The sequence below is a fragment of the Cydia pomonella genome, chromosome 3 (genome assembly GCF_033807575.1).
Source record: "Cydia pomonella isolate Wapato2018A chromosome 3, ilCydPomo1, whole genome shotgun sequence".
In the NCBI taxonomy this organism is placed as follows: Eukaryota; Metazoa; Arthropoda; class Insecta; order Lepidoptera; family Tortricidae; genus Cydia; species Cydia pomonella.
Window position 1 is genome coordinate 23,384,986 of NC_084705.1, and position 16,271 is coordinate 23,401,256.

General features: G+C 37.5%; 3 protein-coding genes across 3 annotated transcripts in view; 1 reads left to right on the top strand and 2 right to left on the bottom strand.

The window, feature by feature from the left end:
• Nucleotides 1-3,865: 3,865 nt before the first annotated feature.
• LOC133516358 (heat shock protein 68-like) lies at nt 3,866-10,378 on the bottom strand. The gene is made up of 8 exons (XM_061849264.1): nt 10,077-10,378; nt 8,118-8,306; nt 7,120-8,001; nt 6,768-7,037; nt 6,484-6,585; nt 5,966-6,193; nt 5,079-5,222; nt 3,866-4,075 (listed from the first exon to the last, which is right to left on the bottom strand). Exons 2-8 carry the CDS (start codon nt 8,286-8,288, stop codon nt 3,968-3,970), a joined length of 1,905 nt encoding a protein of 634 aa, XP_061705248.1. The 5' UTR covers nt 8,289-8,306; nt 10,077-10,378; the 3' UTR covers nt 3,866-3,967.
• Nucleotides 10,379-11,531: 1,153 nt separating this feature from the next.
• Nucleotides 11,532-11,799, top strand: LOC133516359 (small lysine-rich protein 1). Its single transcript, XM_061849265.1, has one exon. The coding sequence runs from the start codon at nt 11,551-11,553 to the stop codon at nt 11,797-11,799; it is 249 nt and encodes an 82-aa protein (XP_061705249.1). The 5' UTR covers nt 11,532-11,550.
• A 649-nt stretch (nt 11,800-12,448) lies between these two features.
• LOC133516357 (probable 2-oxoglutarate dehydrogenase E1 component DHKTD1 homolog, mitochondrial) overlaps nt 12,449-16,271 on the bottom strand; it is a 40,503-nt gene continuing 36,680 nt past the window's right edge. The window contains exons 19-20 of the mRNA XM_061849263.1: nt 15,653-15,738; nt 12,449-14,217 (exon numbers count right to left, since the gene is read on the bottom strand). Coding sequence (XP_061705247.1) covers nt 14,107-14,217; nt 15,653-15,738 — 197 coding nt within the window. The 3' untranslated portion in view covers nt 12,449-14,106. The remainder of the gene's footprint in view (nt 14,218-15,652; nt 15,739-16,271) is intronic.

The window sequence follows — 16,271 nt, forward strand, 5'->3', positions numbered from 1 at the left end:
ATATTTCGATTTATTTTATACTCTAAATGTAGGACTCAGTTGTGTTTTCAGATAACGACTTCGAATTATAAGATTGCCTAATTAGAAATGAAGTAATTAACAAAGAACGAAAAAATACCGTTTTCGTTCCCATACAAAAAATACCGGTTTCCGATCCCTGATCCAAACAACTAAGTAAATGTCCGACATACGCCATTTATTTTTCTATCACAGGATCACACCAGAGCTAGTATGTACCTACGTACTGATTAGCGAAAGGTCGAAAATAACTTATGTCGAGCATAATCGCGACCCTGCTTTACTCTTTTTTTTATTTCATAATTACCAGGAAATAGTGATAGCGGTACGCCAAAAAACGCTACAAATTGTGTTAAGAGGAAAGAGGACGGCCGTTCCTCCTTACAATAGGAGATTGTTAACCAAGGGTGGAAAGTGAACCATATCAACCGAGATATTTCGTGAGAGCGCCAATAGTTCGAGGGTGAGATGGTTACTTTTACCCGAGTTAAACACTCTACTTTTAATTTTGATTATGAGGAAAGTCAAACACAAAAAATGTAGGTTTATTATAGATATATTGCTTTAGAACAAATACTTACAGCGATGGGTAAACGACATAACAACAATGAAATTACATTAAGTAGTTAAAGTTTACAAAGAAATTTGAACAATTCGAAAAAGACAAATTATTATGAGCGTCGTTTAAGAATCTCTCTCTGTAGATGGTTTTAATGTCTTCGATATTTCTGCGAAATATGCCAGAAACACGGTTTGCGACAGCGACTTTACTTTCTTAGCGCTTCTCCAGTTTATAAAGTGGTCGTATGCCTTCATATCTCTCCTTAGAACATTCCGGTAACAAACTATCGATCGCCGTTTTCGCCTCTACTTTTATCGATTCGGGAAATGAATTAATTTCTTCGTCGCTGGAATCGCACGATAAATCAATTTTTATTCAGAACTGAACAATTTTCTTGTTTTATCCGTTATTCCCGCCTTTTCTATGATTTTGTTTCCAATTAAAAAGTTTGTTTAATGGGCTCTACTCTATAAACAACAAACAAAACACATGCAACAAATCGCAAACGATTTTTGATACAATCCCGATAAATTGGGTACGAACTCAGCCTATAAAACCCATTATTCAATCATTTCATTCCAAAGAGCATATAATCACTACGTTTTAAGAGACGGGACTTCACTACTAGCGAGTGGAATCCGTTTGTTTCGCAAATCATTACCAAAATGTACGACAAAGAACTGTCAAAGAACCATAGTACCAACATAAGCAATTTAAATAGTGTAGTACGCTACACGCTTGCGTTTCTTATCGATATCGATAAAATGGGAAGGGTTGAAATATAGACTCTTGTCTACAAATTTTGTACTCGAAATCAAGTTAGGATCGAGTCCACATTTAAGTTGTATGTTATTCAGTGGATAGTTCTATGAGTGGACTAATACGTGGTCAAGCTTAATGTGGACCCGATTTTTTTTAAGACCACCTTGTTGTTCTTCACCACTAGGATTCTAGGAAGGATCAAAGTAGCACTTTTCTTCCCTACTAGGAGGGATCACTTTTTTTTCCTCTTTTTGCATACTTCTTAGGTTAAATTATTTAATTTAATTAACATTAATTAAATTTGTTTAATTTATTTATTTTTTATTTGTACCATAATAATTTCCGCATAGGTGATGTAAAAAGCAGTGTGTAAATTTATCACGTGGTAGCAAAAATATTTCCACCTTAGGGTGGTATTCCACCTATCCAATTTCTTGGTCCAATGTTATTGCGTCTCACTCTGTTATTAAGCAAAATGTGAGACGCAATACACATTGGACAAAGAAATTGTATAGGTGGAATATCACCCTCAAGCGTTAACACTTGAATCCCTCACTACGCTAGGATTCTATTTTAGAATACCTCGTTACACTCCGAATGTAATTATAAAATCCTCCACTATATTTTTTCTTATTTTTTTTTTATTAAAAGCACTATTTTCAAAATGATCTGCAGATACATGTTTCAATAAATGTAACTTTTCTATGGGAAGATGTATCAGGTCTTCGTTCCCAACAGATTTGACCCACTGCCTGCATCTGAAAACATACAGCCTTGGTTATGTACAGTTTATATTCCAAGTGTTTGCTAATGAGATTATCAACTATTACTAGCGCTAATATGCATCTATAAATCATGTTTTTTTGGCATCCAATTATCAACAACCCTTTATCAATGCTCTAACTTTTTATGTATTTTGAAGTCTGTTAATCATGAGAACCGGTCTGGCCTACTGGGCAGTAACCCTGCCTATGAAGCCGATGGTCCCAGGTTCAAATCCTGGTACGGGCATTTATTTATGTGATGACCATGCGTATTTGTTCCTGAGTCATGTGTGTTTTCTATGTATGTATATGTATATATCGTTGTCTAAGTACCCACAACACATGTCTTATTGAGCTTCCTACGGGATTAAGTCAATTTGTGTAATAATGTCGTATATTATTTTTTATTGATCACAAAAAGAGAGATTAATTTATTTACATTTCAGATTTATATACTAAATAATTATTAGATTAAAAAAAATATGTTAAATAATGACCATTAATGCATAGATGATAGATAATTTTCCACTGAAAATCTTCGACGAATTAATTTTGTGTCATAATTGCATGCAAGTTCTCAGGAAATTTCACATATTTTATTCAATTACTTACACTGATATACAAATAAACATACAATTATCGATAGTTTTAGTACATCCCTAGTTCACAACTAAAAATAATATAAAATATCAAATTTTCGATGTGTTTAAAGCTTGCTGCACCAAAATAAGGTCAAAAGTATCTAAAGCAATACGTACCGGTATTTATCCAAGGGAAATTTCGCCATAATATCCCTTTTTTCGTGATTTTCTCGAGTGGCTCGCCGGCCACATATTTCACACTTAGTAAACCGTTTTCTCGGTGGCATTGTAACAAACTCGTTCTTTACTCTGATCACGGTTCACTATTTTCGATATTATCACTAAATAATAAAGAAATTGCACGATATACCCGAACAAAACATTGAAGCCTTCATAACAAACAAAACAATTAGGCTGACAGTTGACTTGATGTAAACTTGACAGAATAAATAGCACTGACGTTTTATTTTTCTTCGTTGGCAAAGATTTGCGAAACAAGTTCCATACAAAACTTATTTTGTTCCTAGTTGCGTCAGCCTGTTTCATTCGTTCAATTGCTAGATTGTCTATGGTTTCAGACATTTTAATACCTATTTTTAAGAGACAGAAAGAGATAGCAATAGGTGTCTGTACCACCGTGAATGAGTGGAATAGTTAAATGATTTGAATAGCTTTTTTCAAGAGACAGAAAGAAATAGCAATAGGTGTCTGTACCGCCTTAAATGAATGGAGATACAGAAAATGGGAAAAGCTATTTTCCACCCGGCTATCTCATGCTCATGAAAATCACACTTTCCGAACAGGAAAGATGAAAACGTCCTTTTCCTCTGGATATTGACATTATGGAAAATATTTTTATATAATTTGATGTATTTTAATATTAACGAACGAGGGGGAGGGGGAGGGGAATTAACGAGGGGGGTGGGGTTAGGGTCGGCAACGCGCATGTAACTCCTCTGGAGTTGCAGGTGTACATAGGCTACGGAGACAGCTTACCATCAGGCAGGCCGTATGCTTGTTTGCCACCGACGTAGTATTAAAAAAAAACAATAGCTATGCCCCTGCGTTTGACTTTTTTAGGTATGCTCCTGTGGCTGATACTATCTGCTCAAGAACACCTTTTCATCGCGTAGTTCTCGAAGGAGTTGCGAATGGCATGAATAATACTTTGAGCCCTATTATTTTACTGTTGTTTTTATTTATCCTTTTTGTTTTTAAACATATGGCACATTATGAATGATTTCTTATTACACGACTGACCAATTTAACTACCATAATGTTTAATCAATTTCGGTGACTCTAGGTCCATCATCGCTGGTTCTGCGGGCGCAGCTCGGCCCTCCGCTGCTCACTGCTCCATGTAACTTCATCATGGCCGGCTGGCACACCTTACAGAATGAATACATATGAGGGGTTAATATTTCACTAAATACTCTTATCTTCATAACATTAACATACTCCAAAAAGATCTGTGCGTGATGGATCTGTATCCATTTTTGTCTCATAAATAGTGACACTGAAGGTAATTCCGCACAAGAGGCACAGAACCAGCTTAACATGACCGCAGTAAAACTTACATGGTTTTCGTGTTTTGGCCAATCTAAGTTTATCATGTTTTTTTTACTTACATCGTTCATGCCAGCCTATTCACTTGGAACGTTCTCGAAGTTAGAAGGTTTTTTCAAGCTTTTATTTAGTTTCACCTGTCCCGTTGTCTGTCTGTCGGTCTGTAATCAAATCTTGCAAGTTCAATTTGATCCACTTCCCGGTTTCCGATTTAGCTGAAATTTTGCATGCATGTATAAATCGGCTGACAATGCAATATTATTATGACATAGAGCTGATCTGATGATGGAGACAGGGGGTAGTCAAAGGAACTCTGTGATAAAACAAGGTTGCCTTGCTAATTGTGTTTGGGGGTTTTAGAACTGTCTCGATGAGAATTAGTTAACTGTGGAATGAAAAGTACAGTTAGCGATAAAAGCTTGTATCAAAAATGAAAATTTTGCCAAAAAGTTATTTATGTGTACGGCGTGATGGGATAAAGAATGGGTATAGTTAAGAATCTCAAAAGATAGACTTATGTTATTAGTCCAAGCCATCGCGTACTTTTTTGTAAACCAATGAAAGAGAGTTCCACCATACCTATCTACATTGTATTTTTATATCTCAAACGGATTGTGCAGCGTTTTCGATTAAAGCTCCAAGCCAGCGTGATTTTTTCCGACCTCATGAGCAAACATCGTCATATTTCAACCAACTTACATAAAACAACAACACTTACAACAAATAATTTGTGTAGTTATTATAGACCTAAACCTTCCACAATCTATTCCACAATCTCTATTCATAGATAAAAACCGCATAAAAATCCCCTACCTAACTACTAACCTTCTCGGCTTGCTTCAAGTGAGCTTCTAAGTCTGACTTGGACGCGTCCGGATGCTCTTCGAGCCATCGCAGTTGGTTTGTGCACTCTTTTTCCACGGCGGTTTTTTCTTCTGCTGTAAGACGGGCGCCTGCGTTTTCTATTGCCTGTATGAAAGACAATTATGTTACTTATCATCAAATGATATTCATCATAACCATAAATTCAGATAAACCGATTGAAGGTACGAGCTGAAGTTCCAACCCACGATCTCCGGTTTAAAATTCGCACCTTTCTACTACTTTCGACTTTTTTAATTAAAAATATTAAACCTCCACCACGTCAAAAAATACCTTACATCATTTTGAAAAGAAAAGATACTCTTTAAACTGCTGGATTGATTTTTAGCAATCATAGCAAACAACCACCGCTTGGAAACTCGCTCTAATGTTAGATCGCATCGAAATCGATCCATCCGTTCGGAAGCTATGAGTCCACAGACAGATACATAGATAGACATTGACTTTAAACGTATTAACCCTTCTTTTTGGGTCGGGGATAAAAAAGTAAAAGTGGCTCTATTACTTATACATATAGTATCATTTAAAAGTTTTTGATGAATTCCGTTCAATTCGTGTTTAATTCGTTCTCCAATATCGCATATTTACGATCGTTCGGAACTCTGTCCTGATTGAATATTGATATTCAAATTAGGTTATCGGGAATTCAACGGGTTCCAAGATTTGTGATTAAAGCATCGCGGAACTTTAGATTTTTTCTTTTACTACAGTGGTGGGTGGGTCGTGCCATAATAACATTAATTAGGTAATTAGTAGGTATTAGTTATATATTTATTTTCATAGTGTTTATAGAACTATCGTATCGTAAGTTAAAAAACAGTCTAACTAACCGCTTTGCACCCATACGCATACGCCTCAAGCTGATTCTTCAACCCCACGCGTTTTCTCACGGCTTCGTCTTCCTTTTTGAATTTCTCAGCGTCGTGTAGCATCTTCTCTATGTCTTTCTTAGACAGACGACCTTTGTCGTTCGATATAGTGATGTTCTCCGACCGCCCAGTGCTTCGGTCCTGGGCTTTCACAGTCAGGATGCCGTTGGCGTCAATGTCAAATGACACCTGAGTCGAATAAAAAACAAATAAGTTGTGATGTGTTTTGTGTTTATTAGGTGCCTATTTCTTAACGATTCACAAGTACTAAACTAAGTAAGTATACAAGGATTTAAATTCGCTACATTCAAGAACTAGCATCCAACCCTCCCAAATCCTTCTTTTATCCCTTATCGGCACCTCGCCAAACCGGCAGTCACACACCAGTTCAGCTATCGAACCTCACATTCTTGAGTAGCGCGTGTAGTCCGATAGCTACAGGCTTTACTAGAAATAAATAATGTATGTACTTAACTTACTTCAATCTGAGGCACACCTCTTGGCGCGGGAGGTATGCCTGACAAATTAAATGTCCCTAGCAAATTGTTATCCTTCGTCAGTGCTCTCTCGCCTTCGTATATCTGCAAATGACAATTTTCTGAATAGGTACCTAAGTGAGCAGGTAATTAATTAATTATACGGTCACGTCTGAAAATATCGATACGAAAAAAGTGCTAAAAATATGTATACACGACTTTTTTGCCCATATAACATATTTTGGCACTATTTTCGTATCGATATTTTCAGACGTTGTTTTACTTACCTGAATAGTAACTGCTGGTTGATTATCAGCATATGTCGTAAATATTTGCTTCTGCTCTATTGGTATTCTGGTGTTTCTGTCAACCAGCTTTGTCATGACGCCTCCAGCAGTCTCGATACCAAGAGACAGCGGTATTACATCCACCAAAAGAACGTCAGCTATACGCTCGTCTTTGGATCCTGTGACTATAGCGGCTTGGACAGCAGCACCGTAAGCTACAGCTTCATCAGGATTAATATTAAGATTTAAGGTTTTGCCGCCGAAAAACTCCTGAAATGCAACGTTTAAAGTTAGGTTTAAGAATCGATATAAGTAAATCCTATCAATTGTGTTATTACTATTAGATACTTGCCTGCAACAGTCTTTGTATCTTAGGAATTCTCGTTGAACCGCCTACACATACGACATCGTGTATTTCTCTTGTATTTAATTTAGCGTCTTTTAAAGCCTTCTCTACAGGCGCCAGCGTGGCTCGAAACAGATCAGAGTTCAGCTCTTCGAAACGTGCTCTTGTGATTTTTGAATAAAAGTCTATGCCTTCGAATAACGCATCGACCTCCACGTTGGCTTCAGTGCTAGTTGAAAGCGTTCTTTTAGCTCGTTCACAGGCCGTGCGTAATCTTCTGACTGCTTTAGGGTTGTCCCTCAAATTTTTCTTGTACTTCTTTTCGAATTCTTGAGCAAAGTGATCAACCATTCGACTATCAAAATCTTCACCTCCTAAGTGAGTGTCCCCTGATGTCGACCGAACTTCAAAGAGCGATCCCTCAGCTATTGTGAGAATTGAAACATCAAATGTCCCACCACCGAGATCAAATATAAGAACATTCTTGTCACCTTTCAAATTTTTATCCAAGCCATAAGCGAGGGCAGCTGCTGTTGGCTCGTTGATAATTCTAAGAACATGTAGTCCAGAAATCGTCCCAGCATCTTTGGTTGCTTGGCGTTGCGAATCATTGAAGTAAGCAGGGACTGTTATAACTGCATCTTTTACAGTCCCTCCTAAATATGTTTCAGCAGTTTCTTTCATTTTTGTCAACACCATCGAGGATATTTCTTCTGGGGTGAACTTCTTTTTTTCTTTTTTGTATTCTACGACAATTTTTGGCTTGCCACCTTCCGCAATGACTTCGAATGGCCAATTTTTAAGGTCATTTTGGACATAAGGATCGTCAAATTTTCTTCCTATCAACCGCTTGGCATCGAAAACTGTGTTTTTTGGGTTTGTTGCTGCCTAAAAGATAAATCATGTTCATATAACCTATATAAATGAAATAATTTATCATATCGCACTTAGACAAACCAACAGCAAAGTAGGTAAGTACAACTCCTCTTAACTATGTTACCTACCTGATTCTTAGCAGCATCTCCTATCAACCTCTCATTCTCGTTGAAGGCGACATAAGACGGAGTGGTCCTGTTGCCGTGGTCGTTGGCTATGATCTCGACCCTGCCGTTTTGGAACACGCCCACGCACGAGTACGTTGTGCCGAGGTCGATTCCCACCGGTGGGACGCTCATTGTTACTAGTCAATGTCACTGAAAGAGATTTGTAGTATGTATTAGTGAGAGGTAGCGCTGAAAGCAAGAATCTTCAGCTGTGATACAGTTACAATAGACTATTCTAAATTAAAAAATATATATTTATAAATTTTGTATAGATACGATAGCCAACTGGTATTTTTATTTCCTGAAATTAATATCGCTGAACATATGTAAAGAAAAAATTGTTTAAAATTTAAACAATAAATGTTCGTCACCAAAAAGTTAGCCACCATACTAGTGACGTGATAGCAGTGCAGTAACAAAACAAAGAAACGCCGTTGTTAAAAAAATAAGACTTGTCTGTGCTGTAGTGACGTCACTCACGAGAATTAAATGGTAGTCGACATTTTCGGTCACGTGACATACAGATATTTTAAACTACAATTTTAATATCGAAATTAAACATTAATCTCACTTTTTTATAACAAAATAGTATTTAATTAGTATTTCTTATGGAGCATATATCTAAATAACATACTACTTTCATAATTTAATTTTGTAAGATGAAACTCCAGTATTCAGTATCAATACATTTGCCCTATCTACTTCAATCACTTACGTTTTTTTACACGTTGTGTCAGAAACATTCAGCATCTAATTAATCGGTCTTCCATTTAACTGAGGCGGTCCGTGACAATTTATTTTTAGGGTTCCGTACCCAAAGGGTCAAACGGGACCCTATTACTGAGACTTCGCTATCCGTCCGTCTGTCACCACGCTGTATCTCATGAACCGTGATAGCTAGACAGTTGAAATTTTCACAGATGATGTATTTCTGTTGCCGCTATAACAACAAATACTAAAAACAGAATAAAATAAATATTTAAGGGGGGCTCCCATACAACAAACATATTTTTTTGGCGTTTTTATAAATAATGGTACGGAACCCTTCGTGCGCGAGTCCGACTCGCACTTGCCCGGTTTTTTTTATATTTGTGGTTATTTTATTGTTAACTATGTATATTAAGTTAATCAATATAGAATAGGTATTTATCTATATGCTTAAAATACCACCGCACTATTTAACCAACTGACTGAGTTAAGTGGTAGACTTGCAGTCTGTTAGCGCGTTTTCGAATCGCACAAAATCGCCTCGCGAGTCGCTAGTAGATGTCGCTTGAAAAACAAGGATACATGAAAAAAACCGATTAAGTGAAAGAAAAAAATGTCGATAATGAATTATAAGTAGGTATTACAGAACCCTAAAATGGCTTACGAATTTTACAGCACTGGTCCCGCCTAAGGCTGTGACAAGTAGATAGGTAGGGACAAATTAGCATTTCATCGATATTCGATATTTACGCGGCACTTCGGCAAATTTTATCGTGATAAGATTCTTTTGGTCAAGTCATGTTCAAGGCTTGTTCAATTGTTGGTCAAGTCATCCTTATGTATAATTTAGAAGATAGAAAACAACACTAAATCACAATTTTAGTAAATCGCGGCCATCTTTTTGGGAGTCTTCATTTACAAGCACACATCATGTTTTCAACATAAAACCTGCCTAGCCTTAGTGATACAAGTAAAATACTCGTTAGAAAAAGCTCCGAGCTGCAACTGATGGAAGCTATGTACATATTAGAAAAGTAGAACGGAATTAACCGTTGTTTCTGTTTACTTTCCCGGCAACAGGTACGTGAGGTACCTACTAATTAGTTATAATCAGGCCCTAGTAGAGAGCTTTATAATAATCGCTTATACTCGTACGGTAGGTACGAACGTAGGTGATCCAAAATCTATTGATAGTGTAAACTTTGTACGTACCTGTACCGGTATATCTACTGTAAACTTTAAATCTGCATGTTGTATGATAGCTATGGTTGATTCAAGAATATTAAGCCATTGTGGGTTATTTTATGTTACTTTCTAGTTGTTTTATATTAATTTTGGCCGATGTTAACGTTAAATTTGACTATGACAATGCGTCAAAAACATGCCAATTTTTGACTCCTGTTGAAGGGAGCTTTCATGGAGCTTTCGTATTTTGACCTCATTTACCAATTACCTTATCATAAAATCATTATCATCGCATCGCGATCTCAAATTTCAGTAGAAGGTATAGTTACTTAGATCCTTCATAACTCTGCGTAGAGTACAAAGAGTAAAGTAAGTATATAGGAAAAGTGAGCCCTCTTGAAGCATTTTATAGAAACTAATTTCGAAGCGCTATCTCTATTTTGTATCCGAAACTAGCTATGTATGTGTGTGTGTGCACATCTACATATGCATTCGTCTGTGTAGGTAGGTACTAATATTATTAGGTCTACTTGGGTGGTTTACAAGTTAATTTTATTGTTTGATTTCTTGAAACTTTCAGTTTTTTTGTTTACAAGATATTAAACAAAATACTAACTTGTACCTAAGCCGCCCAAGTAGATCTAAATATTATGTAGAAAAGTTTTAAAAGAATGGAATCCAAAAAAAGACATACTTTATAGTAAAGCAAGTATATGTTTATTGCTTTAAATTTGGTATACAAGATAGTAATAATAGACTAGGTGTTGTAAGTACTTGCAGCTTCTGATTCTGTTTGGAATTGTTTTTCTTTAATAACATGTTACAAACATTGGGACTATTGGGATTCTAATTTGCCTATTTATATTTGACTCGGGTTTAATGCTTGCTCCGATTTTACTCTGCTCTGCTCTGCACTTTAAAATGAATAGAGAAATAATAAGTTCATATCAATCATATCTCTGTTTACATTTTTTCAACAATTAACAACAGTTGCTAGGTAACAACATTATGAATAAAGGTAAGTCTTGACATACGAGGTATATGCAACCTTCTTAATGTTGTATTCATGCCTTTAAGTTGTATCAATTTTATAGTGACATCTGGTGATGTAGTTTGCATAATCGGAAGTCAACTGTACGCAAAAGTATGTTATCGGATGCCATTAATAGACACCACTGCTAACTAGGTACTGTACTTTAGACGACCGGTCTGGCCTAGTGGGTACTGTGGGTAGTGACCCTGCCTGAGAAGCCGATGGTCATGGGTTCGAATCCCGGTAAGGGCATTTATTTTTGTGAGTCTGAGTCATGGATGTTTTTTATGAACTCCTTATTAAAATTCCAAGAAAAAGGTAAAAATTTGCTTGTTCGGTATCAACAGGCGGTAAAAAATCGCGCCCTGATATTGGCAGTTTTTCCTCGTCATAAACATGCTGGTTACCATGGCATTTTCTCTAAACAGTATTTAATCGATTCTGCTTCGCTACACACTAAACATAATCATGGCTGGCAAAGGTAAAGGAAAGAAAAAGGAAAAGAAGGAAAAGGAAGAAGGAGATAGTAAGAAGGCTAAGAAAGGTGGCGGCAGAGGCAAGAAAGGCAAGAGTAAGGGGAGATGTAACGTGGATATGTTGACTGATGCGGCGATGGACAACGTGTACTATGGGTGCCACAACGTGCAGGAGCTGCTGCAGGCCAGGGGGTTCCATCCGCCGGACTTCAACAAGAAGAAAAAGAAGGGCAAGAAGTAATGTTGTGTCGACTTATACCTATTCAGTTTTTATCGGAGGTTGAACAAAATCAACATTTGCTATTTGGTACGTAGGTTACGTAAAACGTGCGATAGTAAAGTTTAAACATAATAAGCGTTAGTATCTAATTCTTTGAATAATTACCAAGGATTTAAATTAATAATTTACATCAATTGATCTTAAAGGGTGTTTTTCCATGTAAGCGATAAGGAAGTGGGGGCTTATACTTCCCCCAAAGGAAGGCAGTAGGTACTTAATACAACTCATGTGGTTATAAGTCATAAAATTGAATTTAAAAAGATTTAAGAAAATGTAGATTACGATGTAGTGCATAATGTTTTCCATCGTATTTTCTCGGAATTTTTAAAATCCCGTTATTCCGATAGTAGGACTAAGAGAATTAGAGAAGTCCTTATATTCCGATCAATCGAGCCAGCGGGGAAAAAAAATATTCGTATTCCGATTGATCGGACTAGCCAGTCGGACCATGCGACCTAAGGGCTAGTTCAATGTCAGTACTTTTTGTACCGAGAGGTTTCGGTTTTGTATTTGACATGATTGGACTCTCGAACATATATTTAGCCATACTGCCCTTAAGCATGTGAAGTTTTATAGGAAAGGTAATAAAATGTACCATTGTTATAATTTGAAACTTAATTTACTATGGCAACAAAAATAATTACAACTTAATTTTGGCAAGGGTGCTTTGGAGTATAAAAAAGGTATAATTTATTATAGAAAAAAACTGGTCTAGACTAGAGTTTTATTTAGTCCACTCACAACGACTGTTAGTGCAAAAAATTTAAATATTTTTCACATCATACATACTACCATTCAAACAATAATACCACTGCTGGGATAATATTATTGATTTATTTGTAGGTTATATCGTTCGAAATCATCCCAAAGCACCTTAAAAACAATCTTTAAGCGCGCGGTGGTTTTATACGATACGATAGACGCAGCGTTAGGGTCTCCCCAAACTAGTCGACGCCGTTTCGGCAAATCGCGTACGGAAAAAGCTTTATGTCAACGCAATAAGAGCGAATAAGTCGTAAATCGGCTCGGCCCACGCGAAACGACGTCTTTCGACGGGAAAACGGCGTTTTGCCGTAAAGCTGTTCGCGTTCGTACGAAGCTGTTTGCAGCCTACCGCACACGTTCGCATTCATAAATCTCCTTATACCGCCGTACGGTGCCGGAAAGAGTTGAACGGCTCCGATCACGGCCGAGTACCTACGATAAGGACCGGTCAGAGCTGGCGGAAGCCGTTCGTCTTAGCAAATCCAATAAGAAGTCAAATTTTGTTGCGGTCATTCCATAATAATCGTAAAACATTTTTGGATCGAGTCTCAAACGAGGATATCGTAAATTAAATTCACCTTCACTTAATCTATATTGCCACAAAAAATTAACCCACGGTCGCCTCCGCTTTTGCTGCTGTTCTAGCTCTTCCAACAAGTAGGCTACGATAAAAATGCTGGTAAGCCTTTTTTTCCATGCCCGTCTACGTAAAATATCCATCATCACAGGTTATTATATAATATGTAATAATTACCAAGGAAAATAATCTTACAGGTCTGTTCAATTTCAAACTCAGGTTGTTACTAACAACCAGTCTCCAAAAATGAGATTTACGATTGCCGATCACCCGCTGTCCTACATCTGTTCGTCGGACTCAACGGCTGTACGTGTGCTGTCTGACGTCTCGACGGCAGGACGGAGCACGGGAGAGCCGACCGTCGCTTTACAACTGTTGCGATAGCAAGTCGCAGGCGATCGGGCGTCTCTACGGCCGCAAGAAGGATGAGACTGCTAAACGCAGGTGTCCAACCGCGGAGACGGTCGATCGGCTAAATGCGAATAGTGTGGTGTAAAACACTCGGCGAAAGCCGACTCCGCGTCGACTGGTTTGGGGAGACCCTTAAACGCATACGATCACGGAATGTAGGGCAAATGACAATGCGCTTACTGCTGTGTTTACCGCGTACCTAAAATAATACCTACCTATATCTGATTTAAAACGGGTGTGCGGCAAACGCATCGCGTTTAACGTTAATACGTTTATCGCATAAAACAACCGCGCGCTTTAAGTGTGTATACAAGTATAAAAAAATAAATGCATCTTTATAATACCCTGTTCGTTACATATGATAGTAAAACAATTACCTAATAACCACAAATTAGATATTTTACCACATATTAAATATTTGCATTATATACCACTTTATGAATAACAATGTGAGTGGATATAAAAACGAGTCTGAACGTTTTTCCCGTGGACTCTTGATTTTGAATAGGACCGCATCATTTGATGTTGTAAAGTGGTTCTCGGAGAATATGTTCAACTTCCCTTCGATGCAGCACGCTCGCGCCGACTGCCGGTGTTGGAGCCTCCGCTCGACCCGTGTATACCAACTGAAAACAAATAATAATATATATAGATGCCATTCGAAAGTGATTTAAAAATCAGTTTTGTTTTGTGATGTATAAATACATGTATATTGAGATGCAATGCAATATATTGCAACTGCTTGTGACAGCTGAAGTAGACGGGGTTACACGATCCAATAGGGAGCGTGCATGAATTGTAGACGGCAGCACAGGCGCCCTCTATTCATTGGCGCGAATCATTATATTTATTTTTAAGTTTACATTTTTAGAGTTAAGTCACTAGACGGCAGACCCTACTATGCGAAATAGAGCCAGCGTGGATTGTCGGGAGCGGGAGGGGGGGGGGGGGGGGGGGAGGTTACCTACTTAGGAGCGTGAATTGTTTTCGTTTTCGATTCAGGTCACGAGATGGCAGACCCTCCAACAGGCACGGTCTATACACGTGTTCTGGCAACTGAAGTTACCTCTTGAAATCTTACTTTACCACATAATGTGCCTACGGGGCAAGGCAACTTACAAGTAAGCACGTGTACGGTTTTTGATCAATAGGATCAAAGATACAACGTGTCATGTCGCCTACTTTATTGAATTTATTTCCATGTAATTGATATGCATGACTCATATCTATGGCGTATCTTCGCGGTTTGGAAAAATTGAACACGAAGTCAGTCATCCTTATTGTCAATTCATCTACTTACTAAATTCGAATAGCGCCTTATAAACTTAAAAGCTCATGTTAATACACTTACCTATAAGCTCTATTTAATTAAATTTCTTCGACAAATGTTCTAAGTTATGTAACAATGAAGTTAATATAAAATAGTGTGCGGAAGTTTGCAAGTTAGTCAGAGTCAGTGCAAATTGAGCATTGACCTGGCAAAGACGAGTTTAATCAAGTTCAGTAGATTTTCACTTCGTTTAGTACTGAGCCAGTTGACTGGCAGAGTAATAATTTGTACCAGATGCCTCTGGTATTAATTAAGATGCGCTCTTGGCACCGAACATGTCGCGGTGTCACGTGTACTGGCGCTAAAACAATTCTGTTCACTCGTGTCTCAGCTCAGCATTTGATTTCGCTTTCGTTAACGCACGAGTAATTGTATTTATTACGAATCGAACACCAATAGTACATTTCTTCATTCTTCAAATTTATATTCGTTATTTTTTAGACATTTTTACATTCGTAGAACAAAGTCTACGTTTTCGCTTCACTGACCCGCGTGTAAACATGAGAGCGCCTAAATTTCGTTACGGAAACCGAGGCATAGACATGCATACAAAATATGAATAACCATTTTTAATACTACTTACGTACTTCAAGGGTGAAAAACGGAATCTTATTACTAAGCATAAGGCCGTCCGTCTGCATGTCAGCGGGCTCTATCTCAAGAACCGTTATGTGTTGTGTTATATAGCTGATTTTTCGTTTCCCAAGGCATTGTGTTAACATTTTACCCACCTTTCTGCCTAATAAATTTTCAAAACGAGGTTTGACGAAGGTCCACGCTCCCATATTTCTATGTTCTTCTTGACTCCATATAAATTCTAAAAAGAAAAAGAAATGTAAATAAATGACATAACCCTTTATTAGCGTAACCCTAGCTGTAAAAAACAAAAATAGTTATTTAGCACAAAATAAACTTCGCGAGTTCGCTATTTCTCGGTAAGTTTCCGATCGGCGTCGATGTACCTAACTAATAGTACTAACAACGATGGGCAAGTTTTTCTACACAAGCGAGTGTTTTAGAAAATAATATATTAGCGATTATTATGTATTTACAGTGTAATTGAAGCAATCAAAAGACTGAATCTACATCTAACATAAATAAATATTGTTTTTGCAGCTGGGGTTTCGTTTTTTTTTTGCACGAAAATAGTCGATCGCTAGGTAAATAGATACGACTTTACTAGCTTTATCTCCACTAGCCGGAGACGCACCTAGCTAAAGTCCGTCTAAGCAAAAACTGCACTGACCTTGACGTAACCAAGCGTGGAATGTCACTAAAATGTCATGTTGTCATATGAATGTGACGTTTATAATGGTAACACTTCCAAATTTACTGTAAGTAGAAAATACT

Excerpts from the sequence above, each read along its gene's own strand:
- LOC133516358 (XM_061849264.1), bottom strand. The coding sequence starts at position 8,288 with ATGAGCGTCCCACCGGTGGGAATCGACCTCGGCACAACGTACTCGTGC. Across the intron at positions 6,586-6,767 it reads AACCAGCAGTTACTATTCAG|ATATACGAAGGCGAGAGAGC; the intron begins GTAAGTAAAACA and ends TGTCATTTGCAG. Across the intron at positions 5,223-5,965 it reads ATGCGTATGGGTGCAAAGCG|GCAATAGAAAACGCAGGCGC; the intron begins GTTAGTTAGACT and ends TCTTTCATACAG.
- LOC133516359 (XM_061849265.1), top strand. The coding sequence starts at position 11,551 with ATGGCTGGCAAAGGTAAAGGAAAGAAAAAGGAAAAGAAGGAAAAGGAA.